The 22,126-nt window shown below is 36.9% G+C and overlaps 1 protein-coding gene across 3 annotated transcripts in view; it reads left to right on the forward strand.

The window, feature by feature from the left end:
* Nucleotides 1–22,126, forward strand: part of VCAN (versican) — a 112,117-nt gene that overhangs the window by 42,603 nt on the left and 47,388 nt on the right. For 2 of the 3 annotated variants that reach the window (XM_068535608.1, XM_068535609.1), the window contains exon 7: nt 6,328–9,312. The exons of the other annotated variant lie outside the window; for it this stretch is intronic. In XM_068535608.1, the coding sequence (XP_068391709.1) occupies nt 6,328–9,312 (2,985 nt within the window). The remainder of the gene's footprint in view (nt 1–6,327; nt 9,313–22,126) is intronic. 3 annotated transcript variants of the gene reach the window in all.

Here is a 22,126-nt window from a genome sequence, read left to right on the forward strand (position 1 = left end):
ATTTCAAATAATGGAAATATGTGCCTTCAAATGCTTAATTCTCTAGTATCACGTTGAAGTACAGTATATGTTTTTTGCAAGCTCTAACATAAACAGGCTATCTTCAGTCAGGCTTACTACTTAAAATGGATTTTAAGTAAGGTTTCTCAACATTCATGATATAATTATTTTAATTCTTCAGATGTCCTTAAATTATTTTAGCACTAGTAGTCACATGCTATAGTGCTTGTAGAATGCTTAATTAAACAAGCAAGTAATCCAGAGTCTCACTGTGATATTTAGTAGGATCTATATTGTGCCAGCAAAACAAATATCTCCTAGAATTTTTGGTGACCTTGAGTATGTTCAAGATAGAGCCACGTTATATTGAAATACAGTGAGAACTTTTTACTAAGTTTCCAATATATATTGTAATAGCGATACATACAGTCATCCCTTGGTATCCATGGGAGATTGGTTCCAGGACCTTGGGAATACCAAAATCCGCAGATGCTCAAGTCCCTTATATACAGTAATAATTGCATATAACCTACACACACCCTCCTGTATACTTTAAATCATCTCTAGATTACTTATAATACCTATACTATGTAATAGTATATAATACCAACTATGTAAATAGTTGCTGGCACATAACAATTTCATGTCTTGCTTTTTGGAACTTTCTGGAGTTTTTGGAACTTTTTATTTTTTTTAATCAGAAGTTGGTTGAATCCTCGGATGTGGAACCCATGGATATGGAGGGTCAACTGTAACTGAAATGAGTAGAAAATACACTAACTTATTTTGTAATTGGTTTCTGAAGTGAAATATACAGACATTCTTCATCAACCAAAAAGACACAGAACTGGGATGTCTGAGTAGTCAGGAGAATAGATGTTTGTGCAACAGAAAGGTATGATTTCACATACTGCTATTTCCCAGCTAAGATACTTCTGTTTGGATCTCTTCCTGTAAACTCAACTTTCTGAGTGTTAAAGCCACGTGTTGTGTATCAGTGTGATACATGCTGGCCATGAAAAGCCATTGAAGATATTAGTTTTTGTTCCTAGGCCCTGAAACTACAGAAAAATTCTTAATCATTTTTAGGAAAACAAACAAACATCAACAATAATGACAAAACCTTATCCCTAGAAGTAGAAAGAAGTAGAAAGATATCATTCCTTTAAGCCATATACCCATAATGGGTTATAGGTATATTTTCAAGTAGTTCAAGCTTTAAAATCAATTTTTCACTAAGTGACTGATGTGATTAAGGAAGAAAATCAAATCTGTGTGTGTGTGTTGGAGAGGGGATGGGGACACGTGGGTTAGAGAGGTTAAATTAAGGAAGGAGTTGAATTATCCAGCATGACTACCTTGTTTGATTTTATTTTCTTGTGCTTTACAAACCTGGCACTAGAAAACTTTTAAACATTTTTGTTCTCCTTGAGAACAAATTTAAACCAAAGCCTGTCTGTAGCCGCAAAGAATTCATCCTGATGGGTTTTAAATGATTTATTTAAATAAGGAATTCACATGAATGTACAAAATAACAATGTAGTTAGATTCAAATAAAATAACCACCTACTAAAAATCTATATAAAATATGAATAAAATTTGAAAGTTTAGGTCCATTTTTTTTCTCCCTAATTCATTTGAATCTATATAACTTAGAAATACATAACTGGCAAATATAATGGATTCAAATTTTCATTTTTCTCCCCACCTAAGCTAAAGGCTAGATTCTTATTTAGTTCTTCTGTAAGACTCTACCATACTCAAAATTTATTCAGCATATAAAAGTTTAAGAAAGTTTAGTCATACATAAAAGCCTTCCTTAAACCACACACAATGCCAACAGCCTCCCCAAATTTCCAATTCATTTTTCAAAGATTCTTTTAAAATATACACTTTTTTACTTTGAAAAATATTCTCAAAATGACTTGCCTGCTGTCCAGTTGCCCACATAGCTGAGTAGTGACTAAATTTATGGAGTTTAAGTTGGTAAGAGTTATGGCCTTAAGGACAATTCCAAAAGTGATTTCAGAGATGTACCGCTGGCTGGTTAAGTAGAAGAATTTAGAAATATAACCATATTTTTCTTGTTTGCTTTTACCGAATGTAGAAAGTGTTTTTAAGGCCACTTCATGGTGAATAAACAATACCAAATCTCACTTTGCTATATAATTCCCTTTTCCTTCTAAAATCACTGAATAGAACATTAACAATGGCTGATGATAAATATAATTAGAATCTGTTCTTGTCAAATAGATTTGAAAAACAAGTAAATTAATATCCTTGTGAAATAAAGTTTTCCTGTACCTTTCCCTTTGATGATTAAATTGTGCACTTTTCATTTTTCTTTGACCTCAGGGTTAAGCAAGTTCTATGAAATAGAGTTATGCAGGGCTTTGAAGGATCATCCATACTTCCCAAATTTAAGTGAATCAAAACTATTGAAGACCCATAATAACCTCTCATTTAATATTATTAAAGATCTCCAGGAGAAGGAGATAGGGAATGTTTCCTAGAAAACCCATTCCAATATCCTATTTTTCCAATTATCTAAATCCTTCGCATTAGAATTTGAGTCCATCTTTCCTTCTTAAGTTGGAGACCAAAATCTAAATAACAGCCTTTCTACTATTGAAAACAACTGTTCGGTTGTCCCTCAGTGTCTCTCTCAGTTGAAACAATTTCCTTGTTCTGAAATTTTAATTTCGAGGCCTCTAATCACCTATGCCATCTTGCTTTGAACCCTCATTGTTTTTCACATCCCTCTGTTGGATTAAACTTGGAGCTAGAGATAGTGGTATAGAGAAGGCTAAATAAGTACCCACCACTTCCTATGCTATCTTTCTTATATATTTGTTCATTTTTACAATTGACCTGCCCTTCTAACCTATGGTCAATATGTTATATTTTTTGTGCCCTAGATCATAATCTGACCATAGGTGTCAAAACTTATCCTTCCCAAATTGGTATTTTTTAAATGTCTCTGTTTATTGAATTTGAATTGGTTAGCATTCAATCACTCGTAAAACTTTAAAAATTAATTTGAATTCTAATCTCATTGTTCCAAACTTTACTCTTTCCGCAACCATGAACCTGGAATCAACTTATTGAATATCCAGTGATTTCCCTATAATGTAGGCAGTATGGGTATAAGTTAAATCGACCATCATGCTGCTAATAGGGTTTTTATCTTTTATTAGGAAAATCTGCCTCATGTCTCACAACAGAAGCACTGGAGAAGATAGTCCATAGGATATAAAATACCATAAAGTACAGTGATGTGAAACATCTGTGTGGCAGACAGCTGCAAATGTTGGAAGGGAGCTGTTGTGGGAAAAGAATCCTGCTGCTTTCTGTTGGCTTCCTCGATAATGAAGTTGAAGGGACACTGGTAGTTTTCCAGGGCAAAAATTTCTCCATGTGAATCCTCCTTCTGGAGAGACACTTTTAGAATAATCTGGAGTTGTGCTTTCACCTTTGTAATAGTCATCATTAATACACTGGCATTTATTCTTAAGATATTTCTTTGTAGATATTTGTGTTTTTTAAAGTTAGTTCCTTTGTTTTGGAATGGTTGAAGCAAATGGCGCAGATGCTCAGATATACTGAGTTGTGATGGAAATCAGCTGTTAAGTTGATGAAAAAGCAACCCAACCCCAAAAGGAAGTCTGAGGTTTTCCATTCCAAATACTAGAATTAATCAACTTAATTATAAGCAGACTTTTAAACAGGGCTCCCAAATTATTGAAAACCCTTGTTTTTGAAAACAAAGTCACATAGATCCTAGCTTTGTAAAGGAGATTCTCTGAGACATACTACTGTCATATTACTGTGTTCCAGGCCTAGAGGAAGGCAACACCAAACAGTTCAGTAATAATTGATAATGACAGACAGTTACGTAGTTTTTGAAATCTGAGTCCTTCATCTTTAAAACGCTATAAAAGTATTTTCATAGCACTGTGGAAAGTTGCTAACGTAGAACTTGGGTTGGAGCATAGGAAGACCTGATTCACAGGCCCTCTTTTGGCCCTATCACAGTTATCACCTCCTTTTAAGTGAATTTCATCAGCTATGGAACTACTCAGAGGGAAAAAGCAAAATTAGCTTTTTTGTTGCTGCTAATAATAATATGATTAAATTTTCTCTAATGTGCAGTGTGCTAAGTGTTTATATTATGTTTCCATGGGAACTTTCTCTGTATGTACATTTTACTGTTTCCCCAAAGAATGCAGTTATAAAACAAACATGATATTTGGCAGTTAAATGAGGTAACAGTTATGGAATTTCAGAGGATAGAGAATTGAATGAAAAGAAAAATAGTCAACCTCACTTAGGTTCCTTAAGTTGTTCATGTCAATCAAAATAACAAAAGCTTCTTCCAGGAAATGAATGCAGAAAAAGCTTTCTTTAAAAAAAGGGAAAAAAAAGTTATTTAACATGTTTTTGAAGAGTCCGATTCTTTTTTGTTCTGTTGTTTAGTTTTGTTTTAATACAAAGGGATAAAAAGTGGCAGACTAAAGAATTTTTAACTACATCATAATGAAATGGCCACCAAGTTTTTGTTATAAAATTGATGAATCTGGGCTTTAAAATGGTCTGGGGAATGACCACAGCTAATAACAGCTCATACCAGACAAAAAATAGGAATCTGTTACAGCTCAAGTCTGATTTACAGCAAAATCACATCATTTTATCATTAAATTTTTAAAATAGACTTTATTTATTAGAGCAGTTTTAGGTTCACAGTAAAATTGAGGAGAAGATGCAGAGATTTCCCATATATTCCCTGCCCCCATTCACGCGCAGCCACCCCCATTATCAACATCCCGCATCAGAGTGGTATGTTTGTTACAACTGAGGAACCCACGTGGACACAACATAATCACTCGAAGTCCATAGTTTACACTAGGGTTCACTCTTCGTGTTGTACATTCTGAGTTCGGACAAATATATAATGACATGTATTTGCCATTCTAGTATCATACAGAGCAGTTTCAGTGCCCTAATATCATTAAGTTTTGATGGAGTAGCTGGAGCTCAAAAGTATCCAGTTTTGTTTTCCAACGACTCTGGTTTGGGGATTATTAAGAGTAAGCCACAAGATATTACAGATACTACAGATATTACAACTTTTATCAGGGGAACAGACATTACCCATACAACTAGTTTTAAATCATACAGGATGTAGCAAAACAATGACTACAGATTTCCTCAGATCAGTTCCTTCTAAGTCTAGTGGCAATCAGTTTTTGATTTTTGAAAATCTGAATTTAAAAAAAAAATAACAAAATCTTTATGTGCTAAGCTGCTGCATTTTCTTTATGTTGAGATGGAATCTTATCTACAACACTGTCACTTTTATACACAACTTAAATTTCTTTAAACAGGCCAGGCCATTCTCTGTAAATCTGGAGGCATTATAATGTAGCATTTTATGATGACATGTTACTTTTTATTGCCTGAGCCCATTCTTTCTGATGCTCAGGGTTGTTTCCAGTGATTTGTAATTACAGAGCTAAAATATATCATGTGGGTACTTTACTTCCTGTTCTATGTTTGCATTTCCTGCTAAAAGTAAGGCTGGAACCAAGACCCTTAAGAGTTACAAACATAATAGGTAGAACATAGAACAAGAGGTAGAACTACAACAAATGCCAAGCAGCCTCGGCCAGAGGCATTTTATTATTTATTATAAACAAGGCTACTCTGCAGACTTGAAAGGAATATGAAGACAAATGTCCAACACCTGGGATCAAGTGAATAGTGGTGTTAATATCCTGTTTTTATGAAAGCCTCCACATTATGGACAATGTAATCACTGATATGTAACTCGGGTACATTTGATGTGGCTTTTTTGTTGTTCTGCAATCTGAGGCACTCCCTCTCCCCAGAGACATCATGTAGCTAGAGACAGAAGCCTCCAGAATAGTAGCACTAAGTCCTCCTACTAGACTTCAAGTTGCTGCGGTAGTTTCTGATAAATAACATACCTACTGTTTCCAAACTCTGCATTTATTTATTTATTTATGTTTAACTTCTCCTTATCTTAAAACTACATAGTATTCACTTCCCTTAGCCAAGAACAGTCATTCATACCTATGGGTAAAAGCAGTGTTAACCCTTTCAGTATAAAACAAGTGATCAATTTGTGATGATTAAATGTTCAATTGTCTGTCTTCGGATTAATTTAAGTATAGTTTTTAGACTCCTCTCCATCAGAAAACACTTTGGGGTCACCCCAAAGTACACAACAGCACTTAACAAACACACTGGATGTACAAGTTTTTATTAGTGACTTGTCTAATCAACTCTTTGAAATTATTTTTCTAGCTAAACAGAATATATCAGAGGCTACAACCATCGAACTGAATATGCTTGCAGAAACTGCCTCACTCACTTTATCGGAAGAACTACAAACGGGACCCGACAGAACTACACCAATCGTCCCTTTAATCACCGAATTACCTGTCATTACAACAAAGTTCCCTCCTGTGGGAAATATAGCCAATTTTGAACAGAAAGCCACAGTTCAACCTCTAACTATCACACACAGAATAGCCACGGAATCACCCGCGCCTGACGGGAGTACTAAGAAGCCTTGGGATATGGACTATTACTCACCTTCTGCTTCAGGACCTCTTGGAAAGCCAGACATATCTGAAATTAAGGAGGAAATGCCCCAAAGTACAACTGTCATCTTCCATCATGCTACTGATTCATGGGATGGTGTCAAGGAAGATATACAAATACGAGAGTCAGTTACACAAGTTGAACAAATAGAAGTGGGTCCCTTGGTAACATCAATGGAAATCTCAAAGCACATTCCTTCCAAGGAATTCACTGTACCTGAAATGCCATTTGTATCTACAACAATGACCCCGGAATCCAAAACTAAAAAGAGAGCAGTAAGCACAGTCTCTGAATCAGTGACCACAAGCCACTATGGGTTCACCTTGGGAGAAAATGATGGTGAAGACAGAACATCTACAGTTAGATCTGGTCAGAGTACCTCGGTCTTTAGCCAAATACCTGAGGTCATAACAGTGTCAAAGACTTCAGAAGACACCACCCGCACTCAACTAGAGGAGGTGGAGTCAGTCTCAGCACCGACGATTTTTTCACCTGTAACTATGCCCGACAGTGATGGGTCATCCATGGACCACTGGGAAGAGAAACAAACTAATGGTAGGATAACTGAAGATTTTCTTGACCAGTATATGTCCACCACACCTTTCCCATCACAGCATCATACTGAAGTAGAATTGTTTCCTTATTCTGGTGATAAAAGATTAGTTGAGGGAACATCCACAGTTATTTATCCCTCTCCACAAACAGGAAGAGAAAGAACAGAAACACTAAGACCAGAGATGAGAACAGTTACTTATACAGATGATGAAATACAGGAAAAGATCACCGAAGATTCATTTATAGGAAAAATAGAGGAAGAAGGCTTCTCTGGAATGAAGTTCCCTACAGCTTCTTCAGAGCAAATTCATCATACAGAGTATTCAGTGGGAATGACCAAATCTTTTGATTCCCCAGCACTGACAACAACAAAGCTAAGTGTGGCACCGGCAGAGGCAACAGATGTGGAGAAAGACTTTACGACAACTCCAAATGGATTAGAAACAGATGGCTATCAAGATACCACAAAGTATGATGAGGGTATTACAAGAGTGCATTTGACCCAAAGCACTTTAAATGTGGAGGTGATTACTGTATCAAAATGGTCATTGGATGAAGATAATACAGCATCAAAGCCTTTAGGGTCCACAGAACATGCAGGCTCTCCAAAATTGCCCCCTGCCTTACTCACCACTACGGGAGTGAGTGGAAAGGGTAAAGAAATCCCAGGTTTTACTGAAGATGGAAGAGATGAATTCGCTCGTATCCCAGATAGTACTCAAAAGCCATTAGAGGAGTTTACTGAGGAAGACACAACAGACCACAAAAAATTCACAGTTAGATTTCGGCCAACTACATCAATTGGCATCACAGAAAAGTCAACTTTGAGAGATTCTACGACTGAAGAAAGAGTTTCTCCTATCACAAGCACGGAAGGCCGAGTTGTTCATGCAACCATAGAGGGAAGTGCTTTGGATGAAGGAGAAGATATGGATGTCTCTAAGCCTGTATTTACTGTGCCCCAGTTTACACACACTTCAGATGTGGAAGGATCGGCATTTTTTAATTATAGTAGCACCCAGGAACCTACTACTTATGTAGACACTTCCCATACCATTCCTCTTTCTGTAATTCCCAAGGCAGAATGGGGAGTGTTGGTACCTTCCATTCCGTCAGAAGGTGAAGTTCTAGGTGAACCCTCTCAAGACATACATGTCATTGATCAGGCTCACTTTGAGGCTACTATTTATCCTGAAACTATAAGAACAACAACAGAAATTACACAGGAAACAACTCAGGAAGAGTTTCCATGGAAAGAAGAGACTCCGGAGAAACCAGTTCCTCCTCCCAGTTCTACAGCTGACACAGCCAAGGAGACAACAACACCCTTGGATGAACAAGAGGGTGATGGGTCAGCATACACAGTCTTTGAAGACAGATTTGTGATAGGTTCTGAGAGAGTCCCAGTTTTAGAAACAACTCCAACTGGAAAAATTGAGCAGAGTATGTCTTATCCACCTGGTGCTGTCACTGAGCCCAAAGCAAAAACAGATGGAGTGGTAACACTAATACCAAGCATGGGGCCAAAAGTATCTTTAAGCCCAGGGCCTGAACAAAAATATGAAACAGAAGGTACCAGTCCAAGGGGATTTGTATCACCTTTTAGCACCGGTGTTACCCAGCTTATAGAAGAAACCACTACTGAGAAAAGAGAGAAAACATCCCTAGATTTTATTGATTTAGGCTCAGGATTATTCGAAAAGCCCAAGGCCACAGAACTCCCAGAATTTTCAACAATTAAAGCCACGGTTCCAAGTGATATCACTACTGCTTTCAGTTCAGTAGACAGACTTCACACATCTTCAGCATCTACTGAGAAGCTGCCTCTCATTGACAGAGAACCTGATGAAGAAACAACCAGTGACATGGTAATCATTGGAGAATCAACATCTCGTGTTCCTCCCACTACCCTTGAGGATATTGTAGCCAAGGAAACAGAAACAGATATTGATAGAGAATATTTCACAACTTCAAGTACTCCTTCCGCCACACAGCCAACAAGACCACCCACTGTGGAAGGCAAAGAAGCCTTCAGACCACAGGCACTTTCCACTCCAGAACCCTCAGCAGGGACAAAATTCCACCCTGACATAAATGTTTATATTATAGAGGTCAGAGAAAACAAGACAGGTAAGTCTTTGCTTTCTAGACATACCAGTCAAAGCAACCAGCATTTTATCTTGAAAATTACTTTTGGAAAAAAAATATCAACATGCCAAATGCTGCCATTAGAAGATAACTGGAATGTGAAAAAAATTCTGTTTTAGCTTCATGTATTTGTACAAGAATTGGAAGAATATGTTAAACAATTTGGAAGAATGTTAGATATTATTTTATTTAAAAAGTCATAAGAAGCCCTGCTTTGTCATCTAATATAACCAAATCATCACTGTTACATCACTTCAGAACATGCAGAACAAAATGTTTTAATTTCAGTGTCTTGCCATGTGTTACTACTCAAGTGTAGTACTAGACTGTGTTAACATTCCATTGGTCTTTAACTATTAACCTTCAGTACTTACACTGTGGACAGCTAAAACCGTATTGCATATCCCTAGGGCTGATAAAAAGACATCTAAAGGTTTGTTTTGGGTTTTCTCTTCCATGATTTGCAGGTTTATTATACAACGTTTAGGGTGGGTAATGTGGGTCTGTAGTTTAAATGTTATTTTAAAGAAAGTTCAACATACTTTCAAGCCGTTGTCCTTGGGTATTTTAATGAGGCTTTACATATTTAGAACAAATACAGTCTAGCTCAGTTCTAGGAAATGGTGTCATCTATTGTGTCAAATATAATTTCAGAAAGTGGATATGTCAGCATTACCTCTGTTCCCTAAAAACCAGGCTGTAATTTTATTTATTTTATGATTTAGTTATTTTATCCCTAGGAATATTCACAGTGCCTTCTCTTCTGTTCAAATATTTTATATATCTCTCTGGCAAAATTCTTAAAAGCTGTTTCTTTACGTTGACTAATACTTGCAATTTTTATCGTCAAACATAACTTATTCCTTCCTAAAGGTCAGTCCCCTGTATCTTCTAAATTCGGTAAGCTGAATTGCGAATACATAGTGTATGCAATTCAATAGATCTATTCAGCTTTGTTTGTCTTTTTTTAATTTAGAAGTTAAGATCATTGATTTTAGTTAAGTTGCTGTGTTTTAGTTTTAATATGTGGATTAAAGGAATAAATACTCATTTTTTCCTTGACCTGGCTCTGAGAAGTCAGGCTAGAAGAATGATCTTGAGCAGGTTTTCTCTCTTAATGTTGGGCTATACCCCTCAAGGTGTCGTTTTTCTTAAGAGGGATGCCACCCTCATTAGCCCGCTCAGGGGTGCACCTGTTGGGAACACAGGTGGCTCTAATGTCAAGTCAGCTGGCTTCCAGTGCTGTTAGATGGTAACTTGGCTTCTATCATCCAGAACTTTCTCAGTGTAAAAGTTCGTGTGGGGCAGTGAACGGTAGAGAAGAGAATACACTCCCAGAATATTGACGTTAATCTCCACTTCCCAATACCGTTGAACGAGACCAGGATTGGAGCATTATTTTCCTGCTAATAATGCTGTTTCTTGGAAACCATAACATATTTCTTCTCTCTTACATTCCTCTTCCGCCTCTTGGAGCTGGAGTTGGAGAGAGAAGGCGAGCTGCCAAGTAGTGGGAATGAGGATTCCTGTTAGTAGGGTTGGAAAAGTGACAAGAAGATATTACTGTGAAAAAGAAAGAATTGAAGAGAAGCATAGGGATTACTGTGAACGCTTAATTTGAGAATTAAAAAGAAATACTTGAATGACTAACTATACAGAAGTTTTTCCCAATTTAGATTACTCTCTTGTTAGTGTAGATACTATATTGAATCAAATGATATAGAAAACTGTAAAAAAATGTTCTGCATTTAAAAATTCTTCTAAATGGGAAACTGTGCGTTCAGGTGAGGGTGATCAAATTACAAAATGGAAAAAGTGAAAGTCAATCTCCGTGGAAGAATTGGCAGTCATCAGGGAAAAAAAAATCTAAGTTTATAAATGGTTACTTGAAATGGAGGGTCTGAGTAACCTAACTCAGAACCCATTTATACAAAGCGTGTATTTTTATCTGAATTGTCAACTTAATTCAGCTGGGTCTGGGAAACACAACTAGGTGTTTCCTCCTCTTTCTTCCACTTTGAAAACATGTGACCATGATTTCCCTTCAAACTAATTTTTGTTCAGCATTTATAACAATGGGTCAGAAAACTCTGTGGAAAGGGAATACTTGGTTATCTCCTTCGGCACCGGTTTCCAGTGAGTGGGGCGGGGTCTCGGGTGAGGATAGGACACGTCTCTATCTAGTTCCCTCCCTCCATCTCTCTCTCCTTCCCACCACCCCGGCCCCCTCATCTATCTGGCTTTTTTGTGTGCTTTATATATGCCATTCTCCTTAAGAATAAAAACACTGTTTATTGTCTTGATAAGACAATGAGGTTGACTCAGATCCAACTGCTTTACTTATACTCATTTGTTTCCTATGAGAAGCTTAATTTTTCAAGGATTTTTCATTTTGACAAGGGCAAACCCTTAAGCAGATGTTAAATTAATGAGTTTTAGGACAGGTGTACATTAATAAGGAAAAATACATATATGCCTGGAAAACCAACCTTTTTATGTATTAAGGCACATTTTTCCAAACTGGAAAATCCTTGGTGCATGTACAAATTTATATAAATCTATTCATAAACATAAAATTGAACTCTACACATACTGTATATTCAAGTAAGCAAAAATACCACACATGCTACACTAAACCAAGGCATTCATAATTTTTTTGCTGCACTCAGCAAGTCATATAAATCTTGATTTTTTAGAAAAAAGTTTTACTATTATGAAACAAAACATGCTATGCAGGACATGTTTATGTTATATTTGTTCCAATGGATCTTAATAGCAACTTAGGGTGCTATTGCTAGAGGGCAACTGTAGTTAGCAGTTAAACAAAATCTGAAGGAACTTTCCAGCTCATAAAACTTTTATGAGCTGAAAAGTGCTATAGGGTGGGTTTAACAGTGGTTCAGGGGATACTGAAAATATGACTCCTGTCTATTTCAGGAGTAATTTGCACACCTGCGTTTGAAAAATTATTGAAAGGTTTTCTTTGTGAACATGTATGAAGTCTATAGAGTTTAAAGGCATAGGAAGAGTTTTATCAATTCTGGACTTTTTTTCCTTTTTTTTAAGGAATGTTCCTCGAAATCATCTGAAATGTCACAAGTTAGTGTAACAGGATTCTGAATGTTTTTAAAAACTGATATACTGTACCTTTAACTCAGAGAATAATGTGGAAGTGTACAGATATTAAATTTAACATTATTATGCAAATGTTCAGGGTTATAACCTTAAAATAGGTGGCTAATTAGTTTTTTTAAACAAGTTCGTGTTTACTACATACTATTTGTCAGGCCTGCTTGTTATTATTTTCTTGCCAGGTGTTCCTTTTTGCTAGTTTTATAATTTATATCTATCCAAATCTAAGTGTAAGACAGGTATTAAGCCAATATTAAACTAAAATGATATATATATATTACATATTGATAAAATTATTAATGAAATGGCATTAAAGATTAATGAGGTTTTGAGAAGAATAATTTTGGCCTCTAAATTAGAGTTCATTTGGCTCTGTTTCCTTATTGAGAATTATGGTACTTTATTGCTGACATCATTCAGAAATAATTCCCATATGAGTAATCCCATCTGCATTTTTGTTTTATACATTCGAGAAATGTATATAGAGATAAAGATTTCTTTTCTGAATATGATGCCATTGAGGAGAGGGGAAAGAATAAGGGACGTTAGTTCTGAGAACAGGATGTCTGGGTAAACACCAATATTTATACCATTGATTGCACAGTCATCATTTTTTGAAAGGTAATATTAGCCCAAGATAGCCTCATATAATTTTTTAAAATCACATTTTTCATTTTTATAGAATTTATTATGTAGGAAAATTATTTTCAGAGTTTTAATTCTAGGATCAGATTCCTTTCTTCAAATAAAATGTTATTCAGGGCCTCTATATTTTGAGTAGATAAAAAGAGTGGCTGCTCTGGTTAGTGTTTGAGGGGGGTATCAGGAGGCCCGCTTTCTTGGGACCTCTCCCTCACCCCCAGTGACAGTTTCTAAAGTAACATGTGCCTCAGAACACAGCTAGAAAGAGAATGATAACATGTAGGTAATTCAAAATAAGCAGCAACATTTAATTCCTGAATGAATTGATTTTTTTAAGTAAAAACATTTTCTAAATTGGCCTAATTATCTATCTATCTATCACTATAATGATACACATTTATTAACTTTGACCTTTGAATAACTCTGTATGATCCCGAATAAAACAAATTAAGCAAATCTAGCTTCAGTCTTATTGATACCTATGTGTAATCAAAGTCATAGATAATTACATTTCAGAGTATGTGCAGAGCAAAGTCATCAAGCACACACTTAGAGTCTGATACTTTCAGACCACTTTTTACATATTTTATCATGTTTAAACCTCAGAGATAATTTGTGAGGCAAGTAGGGAAAGTATCGCAGATGGGCGAACGGAGGCACACTGGGTCTGACACTTTGGCACTGGTCTATGTCTTGGCGCTCCTTGGAGCATTTTTGCAGTGAGGCAATTCTCTCCCCTGATGAACTCAGAGGAATAATGACTCTCTATTGGCTCAGGTGCCCCCCTGTCCATCAATTTCTGAAAGAACATAGACTCTGGAAAGACTGGCTTCTCGTTGGCATTCTATTGGTTTAAAAGCAGATGGCTTATATTTAGTTTGCTGCTAATATGGGACACTGTGTATGCTATTCAGATACCTGCTATGGCAAAAGAACAGCATGCTGAAATCAGTAGCTCTGATTCTGGGCTGTTTCTCTCCTGCAGAATTTTGGAGCATTTCCCTGAAAGTGGATGGGGCGGGTGCCTGCACATTTGAGTGGTTCCCTTTGCTGGGCTCCAGCTGTGGCTCCCTTCCAGAGAAGCACATTTTTTTCTGCAGGGAATTAGGATGGCTTCCCCCATTTCTTCTTGGCTGTCTAGAAAAGGATTGAGTTCTTCTATTAGTCAAATAGTGAAAAAAGAAGAGACTGTCTATCTTCCTTTCGCTTCTATAGTAGGAAAAACAGAATTGACCTTAATGTTTCTAAATTATTAATGAGCTTAACACTGCACTACAGACCAAAAGTTACCTTTTTACAAAGTCCTCCTAAGTGAAATATTTTGTATGTATAACACATACGGTCCCATAGAGACACACATACAAACATACATAGAGTCTCAATTTTTTAAAGCTTTGTTTTTTTTCTAATTTACTTTATTTAATTTATTTTTGGCTGTGTTGGGTCTTTGTTGCTGCACCCGGGCTTTTCTCTAGTTGCCGCGAGCAGGGGCTACTCTTTGTTGCAGTGCGCAGGTGGCTTCTCTTGTTGCGGAGCACGGGCTCTAGGTGTGCAAGCTTCAGTAGTTATGGCACGTGGGCTCAGTAGTTGTGGCTCTCGAGCTCTAGAGTGCAGGCTCAGTAGTTGTGGTGCACGGGCTTAGTTGCTCCGCAGCATGTGGGATCTTCCCAGACCAGGGCTCGAACCCATGTCCCCTGCATTGGCAGGCGGATTCTTAACCACTGAACCACCAGGGAAGCCTTACTCTCAAATTTTTAAATGCTCTATAAATATTTTATTAACCCACTAATCTCAAGGAAAAATTTAAGAAATTGAAATTGTATTTCTCACAGGTTGAGTTTTACTAATAAAAGAGATGTTCCGTAGATAGCTAAAAGGAACTTGTTGTCTTCTTCCTAACATGAACCAATGCCTATTCTTTCTGAAAATGGCATTTGCAATTACAAGTTGCTATTATCAAAACTACTACTGAGGTGGTGCGTTAACCAAAGGCAGATACCACTGAGTTCTTATTGGCAGTGACATCTAGAGAAAGGCATACACTGTCTTCCAACAGAGTACAGTCAATCAAGGGTTCTCTTCAGGTAAAGCTACAACATGCCTTGTTCTTTAACAGAATTAAAAGGGGCAAAAAATAAACATAAACCATAGGCCCTGCTCCCCAGGATTTGAAATGTATTTTGGGGAGCCAATATTAACACAATCAAATATAATTGCAGTACAGAAACACATAATTACACACTTGGTATGAGGTACTAATTGTGAATGACAGATGAGGTCAGCAAAGAAGGGATCAATGAATGCAGGGGATTCAGAGAATAGTTCATGAGGAGGAAGATATATAAGTTAGTCCTTGTTGGAGGGGTAGATCAAAAAGAAATTACCAGAAACTAGTTATTAGCCAATTGCTTCCCAACAGAGGCTCACCAGTGGGGCTAAGGAGCCCCAAGTACAATCAGGCATTTTTCCAGATAGGGCTGGGATGACAGAGCGGGCATCCCTCCTTCAGAAGATGAATGCCTTCTTAGGATTCACCTAGAAACCTATACAGATTCATGGATACCAGAGATATTCAGGCAACTTCCTCAGGAGGGATTGTTCTCACATTTTTCTGTTTTTTAATTACTGATACTTTTTGATAAAGATAGTATCTTCTGTAAGTTAAATACGTTGAACTTTTCAAAATACATCCCTATGAAGTATCATGGTTCAGAGTTACACATTTGAAAAGTTAAATGACAGAAAACTACTTTTTAAAGAGTGGGCTGCATGTTCTAAATGGTGATCTATAGGTTTATGACATCTTAATTCAAGTGAAATTTGAATCACTAATATTACAGAAGCAAGTGCTGGGGAATCTAGAGTCAGTCTCTCCTTTGATTCTCGGCAATGTGGGCCCAGGAATTTCTTAAATTTTCTGTCAGAATTTTTTGCCAGTAAAATGGATGTAGTGGTGATTATTGTATAAAAAGAATAATATTTCCTAAATTCTGACCCATATTCTTTTTTCCAAACCACAGGGATTATGAAATAAAAAGATGATTATCTATATATAAACACATATATGTATCCAAACATATATATAATATACACGTATTCAACAAATAGTCAAATAATTGCCATGCACTAAGTACTACACTAGAACTGGATTTTTGAAGCACACACTGTCTGATATTCTGAACGACCATGGATAAATAGTTGGTTTGCTCCATGGGATACATGGAAGAGGCAGTTGATGTAGTGGAAAGAACCTTTGGAAACAGACCTGGGTTCATGGTCAACATTGTTATTTGTGATCTGTTTGGTCTTGAGTAAATTGCTTGATCTCCATAGACCTCAGTTGTTATACCATTAAAAATACACGCTAATACTACAAACTCACCAGATTGCTTAAAGGAGAAAGGATCTCTTCCAGGGCTTGCCAGTCATGGTGGCAGACACATCGCACATTTAACACTCCTTAAGTGACTAGAAAGCACCAAGCACAGTGCCTGGCACATGGCAATGACTTAGTACAAATTAATTCCGTCTCAGCTTTAGCACTTATTTCATTCTGAACTTCTAAATGTAGGAAGATTTAGACTGGTTTGTATTAAATAGGTTAAAAATGGAATTATCTTAAAATTCGAGATGATTTATACCAGGGAGCCAAATATAATTATACTATAGTATCTGCTTAACTGCAAGAGCTTGTTAAAATTTTAGTCTTCTATGGATCGTGTTTGTCTAGGGTGATGCCATTTTGGGTGCAAATCAGAAGCAGCTGCAGCCCTTATTTAAAATTTAAATATAGTTATAGTATTGATTCTATAGTATCTACATGTAGAATTCATTAGCTTTCTGCTCTTTTTCATGTGTGAAAATTGGGCTTGTGATTTTTGATAACTACCAATTTAATTTTGTTTCAAAGAAAAGATCTTTTTACGAATTCTTTATAAATTTTTCCAGGTGCTGGGCCAGGCCTGTTCTTGCATATTCATAGAAAACATGGGCATTCCCTGCTGTCTTTTTGTTGTTGTCAAGGAAACCCCCCAGTTCTCTACACAGGGATTACATTCTTCTTTCTTAATAGCTCTTAGATCATTCATTTGTGCAATGAATAAAAAATGTATTCACGGGCCCAGACAGTGTTCAGAACTTTTTGGGGGGGAGGGGGAGGGGCGTAGCCAAGGGGAGAGACGTGTGGTGAGAGGAGCAATAGGGATAAAAGAAATGGAAAAAGAAATGCTTTGTGAGGTTCCATTTTAATGAGGTAAAGTGAACATTTTATTTTGAAAAAGGCATTACCTATTTTTGTCAGTTTACAAAATTTATAACATTGCACCTCAGTGAAGCCAGTTTGTCACGTACAAATAGAAAAGCTGGTTAATAAGTGGCTTTATTGATAGAAGGATTCCAAGAATGGGGCCCTGGTTGAGGGCGTGGGGATGTGTTTTAGTGAAAACTGTTGTATATTTTTTTTCATTTGTATGGAAGTACTTTGATTTTTTTTTTTTAGTAACACAATTGAGGCAATAGAAAAGGTAGGCTATTCTTTCAACCTAGGGCATCATGTGGACAATTGAGAACCTATTTTATTGCATTAGAAACTGTGCTCCTTAGAGAGATATGCCAGTGTTTAGACTTTGAGTATGGATCAGGAGGGAAACATTGATCTATTGGCATGAAGGCTACAATTATTCTTAAAAAGAGTGGTTTGATTTGGGGGAGGAACATAAATTATGGTGAACCTTCTAAATACTTGCTAGAATTATTGTGATAATATATAAAGCATTTTTCCATAAATAATTTGAAGTCTAAGTAGGAGATCTGAAACTGGAAAGAAAGAATCTGTGGAGTGAGAGGAAAAGTTTAGTTGTATATCAGCATCCGTGTCTATGAAAATTTGACGTATTGTGTCACAGTACTATACCCGGACTTGCTTGCACCCAGTATATAATCAGCACACACTACCTTGACTGGCTTCTAGTGACTTTATCTTTTCATTTTAAAACCACAGTATTCCTGGCGTCTCACAGGGTGAGTTAGTTTCTTCGGCCGTATGCTGCGCATAGTAGGTTTTGGTTTTTCTAAGTTGAGAAAGGGAAAAGAAAATATACTAATGTATGCTTTTGTAGAGTACAATGGAATCTACTAAAATTATCATTTTTTATTGTGTTGCAATCTTATCTTGCTCTGCTCTGCTCTATAGGGGAACCATTTTACTCTCTGCAGATAAAACATTCTCTGCCCATCTCTTCACACTCACCTCCAGGAAATATTTTAAAGGCTTGTTGAAATAAAGTCATTCAATCAAGCTACTCTGCGGCTGGGGGAAAGAAAATAATGTCATCCATAGCTTAGTTGGGAAGGCAACTTGAAATAATTAGTAAGCAACAAGAGTATGCAATAAAGGCTAGTTGGTTGCTTTAATAAAAGGAAAAATAGAGGTAATATGAAGTAAGTTAATATAAGCGGCACCTTTTAGCAGGCAAAGTCTCAGAATTGAGCTCACAGGGAACTCTGGGCGTTTATCCCCTCACTGAGCAGCTGTCCAGTTTACTCAGGAGGACCCAGAGTAGCACCGATCACGTGTCAGCCAGCTGACCAACAATGATGCCATTCTGTACAGGGGCTTGAGGAGCACCAAGAAATCCCCCAGGGCATAAATACTGCTCACACTGCTTCTCAACCTTGGATCCATATCAGAATCACCAGGGAGCCTCCAGATAAAAATATCCACTACCCCATCCTCCACCAGATAATTTGAATCTGAATTTCTAGTGATAAGGCTCAGGCCTTTGTACTTTTTTTGTTTGTTTGTTTCTTTTCTTAAATTTGCTTTATTTAATTTTTTTTAATATTAGGTGTCTGTATTGTTAAATGCATGTGATTTTGATGCCTAGAGAATGTTGAACTCTACTGGTAAAGTAAAGGCTTTCTGACCTCAGACAGAGGCTGAACTATAGACATTCCTGGGGAAGGGGCTGCTTTAAGCCTCTGCAAGTTTAAGTTGTATTTTACCATTTTTAAAGAGGAAAAATAATATGCTTAATTTAGTCTCCCCTGAGTGAAACTGTGGTCTTTGATCATGTTTTGGGAAGTGTAGCTTTTCTCACAAATGTTAAATGAACCTTGGCATCTGTAAGTAAGGAAGAAAGTAGAATTAACTATCATTGAAATATATGTTTTTTAAAGTCTCAGAACAATTGTAATTGAATCAAAAGTGATAGTGAAGAGTGGAGAATACATCTGGAATTACCCGGAACTGCATACCTCACTTTGCTGTACCCATATTACCTTCTCTCTATCAACATGGAAATTAAAAGGAAATAAATATGCTTATAGCTTAAGGACTCTTTTGGCTATACTGCCAAAGTGAATTTGTTCATTATATATTTACATTTGAGAAAAACAGTGTGATAAGCCTATACAGCCTCTAGATTTGGAAAGAAAAAGAATGATAAAAAGAATATTGAGACTGTGCCTGCATATTTACATTATCTGATTTTTATAACCATAAAAGTCTTTAGTATTTGAGTTATCTGTATGCTCTTTTAGTTGTATCTCAGAATTTGAGCTATTATTGCAGCCAAAAAACAACAATTTTTCAGTCCAAAAAAAAAGACAAGTCTTTCAAAGGAAGTATCAAAGTAGTAAATGTAAACTTTTCCATTCTTTTTTTAAAATTAATTTATTTATTTTTGGCTGCGTTGGGTCTTCGTTGCTGCACAGGGGCTTTCTCTAGCTGCGGTGAGCAGGGGCCACTCTTTCTTGTGGTGCGCAGGCTTCTCATTGCAGAGCACGGGCTCTAGGCATGCAGGCTTCAGCAGTTGTGGCGCATGGGCTTCAGTAGTTGTGGTGCGCAGGCTTCAGTAGTTGTGGTGCGAGGGCTTCAGTAGTTGTGGCTCATGGGCTCTAGAGTGTAGGCTCAGTAGTTGTGGCGCACGGGCTTAGTTGCTCTGCAGCATGTGGGATCTTCCCGGCCCAGGGCTCGAACCTGTGTCCCCTGCATTGGCAGGCGGATTCTTAACCACTGCACCACCAGGGAAGCCCCAACTCTTCCATTCTTGATGATAAGTAAATGTGTAGGCATTCATCCAACTAAATTCCCTAAAGAAGGGCTAAGTGGCTAGTGTACATCCAACTAAATTCCCTAAAGAAGGGCTAAGTGGCTAGTGTAAGGAGAGCATTACATGTTTAAAGGATCCCTTCACTTTAATTATGGAATATAGAAGTTAGTAAGGAAGGTGAAACAAGCATATAATAACAACTAGGGAAGTTATAAATAAGAATAATATGACATAAGTCCTATGGCATACAAATTAAAGATACAGCCAGTTTGGGCTGATGAGTTTTAGTGAAGAGGTATCTAGGGGCTTCAGCTGGATCATTCATAAATACAGGGATAAAGTTCAAAGGAGGGTTTATGAAGATTCCAAGTTGGGGGCAGGAGTGTTCTTGTTGAACAGAAGTGTGAGTTGGGAATGAGGAGGACCTTGAGATGGGGGCTTGGATTCTCTGCATCCAACTTAGAGATGCAGAGAATGAGAACAGAGAATAAAAGGCAGAGGATAAATGTGGGTACAGTGATGGAGCTGTTTGAACACCCTACTGAAGAGGTCAGGTAGCAGAGATGACTTTTGAAGAAGGGGTGGTGTAATTAAAATAAAATGGTGTTTGGTAAGTTTAGTTTAGTAACTATAATTTGGAGGCTTAGAAGGAAGTATATATATATACACACACACACACACACACACATATATATATGTATATATGTATGTATGTATGTATTTATGAGAGGCATTTGTTTTACTTTAGTCAAAGCTTTTTTACTCAAATTTTAAATCCTTGATTTTGACCAAAGTACTTTTCTGGTGTTAGGACATCTGGTAATTATTTGTCTATTATCTATCTCTCTAGCATCTATTTATCTATGAAAAGCTTTGACAATCTTAGAGAACTAACATGAAAAAGATGAGAAAAGTACTGCGGTATGGTTGGTTTTTGTTTATTTGTTCTGCTTTCAAAGAAACACTTAGAAACCAAAATAACCTGGATTTTCTTTCATATAGCTCTTTATCTTATTGTTCAAAAATGCTTGAAGGGCCCAAAATTCCTTGATTAAGCTCTCCAGGAAAGCCCTTACTCTTTAAAAATTGGAAGTTAGGAAGTCCCTTGAGCCTCTTCTATAAGCAAGAAAAGCCCACACTCAGTGATAACTCCTTAAGCGCACTTAGACCAGAAGACTGTATCTAAACACATTCTTTCCACTTGAAAGAACAGCATTATTAGAGGAATTATCTGAATTTGGGAAAAGAGATGATTCCCATTTATCATCCCCATATCATGTCTGCCTCAAAAGTGAGGCCATCAGAAACACTTATCTTGTTTATTACCCTTTCTGGGTGTAAAATTCATGAATTGAAAAATATGGAGCTCCTTGCTCAGCAAGAGGGAGCTGTCAGTAAGATAGCATGCTTGGGTGGCCCACCAAATGAACCTCAGCTAGCAGAGCTAATAGGGAGATGCAGGTCACAGAATCCAATTTTCATCTCCCAGCCTCTAGCGTAATCTCTCACCTCTGGAGGAATTGGGTATTGATATAAATATCGCGTGATTTTCAATTATTAATGTAATTAAGTACGCAAAAACAACTGACAAGATTTGGGGAGGATGTTTATATCTTGATCATTAATGTCAATTCTTTTTTCAACATCCTGAGTTGGCACCATTTTTAGTGCCTCAGATTTTGAAAATGATGGGGAATTTAGGATGTCTGAGACAATCTAGTTGAAATGCACATTAGGTGGTTTTCTTTGCTTTATAAGGTGCCAGTTAGCATTTTACTTTAATTAAGAACATATCAAAGGTGAATGAAATTGAAGCATTTGCTTATGCCTGGTTATTAGATTCATAGGTATGTGTCAGAAAGCTTAAACATCTTAGAGAACTTCAAGTTTTCTCTATTTTAGTTCTATAAGTGTTTCTTAAGTACTTCGGTATGGCTGTCTATTGTACTTTTTAAATAAAGAACGAAAAT

This window comes from Eschrichtius robustus, chromosome 2, assembly GCF_028021215.1.
Source record: "Eschrichtius robustus isolate mEscRob2 chromosome 2, mEscRob2.pri, whole genome shotgun sequence".
NCBI classification, from domain to species: domain Eukaryota; kingdom Metazoa; phylum Chordata; class Mammalia; order Artiodactyla; family Eschrichtiidae; genus Eschrichtius; species Eschrichtius robustus.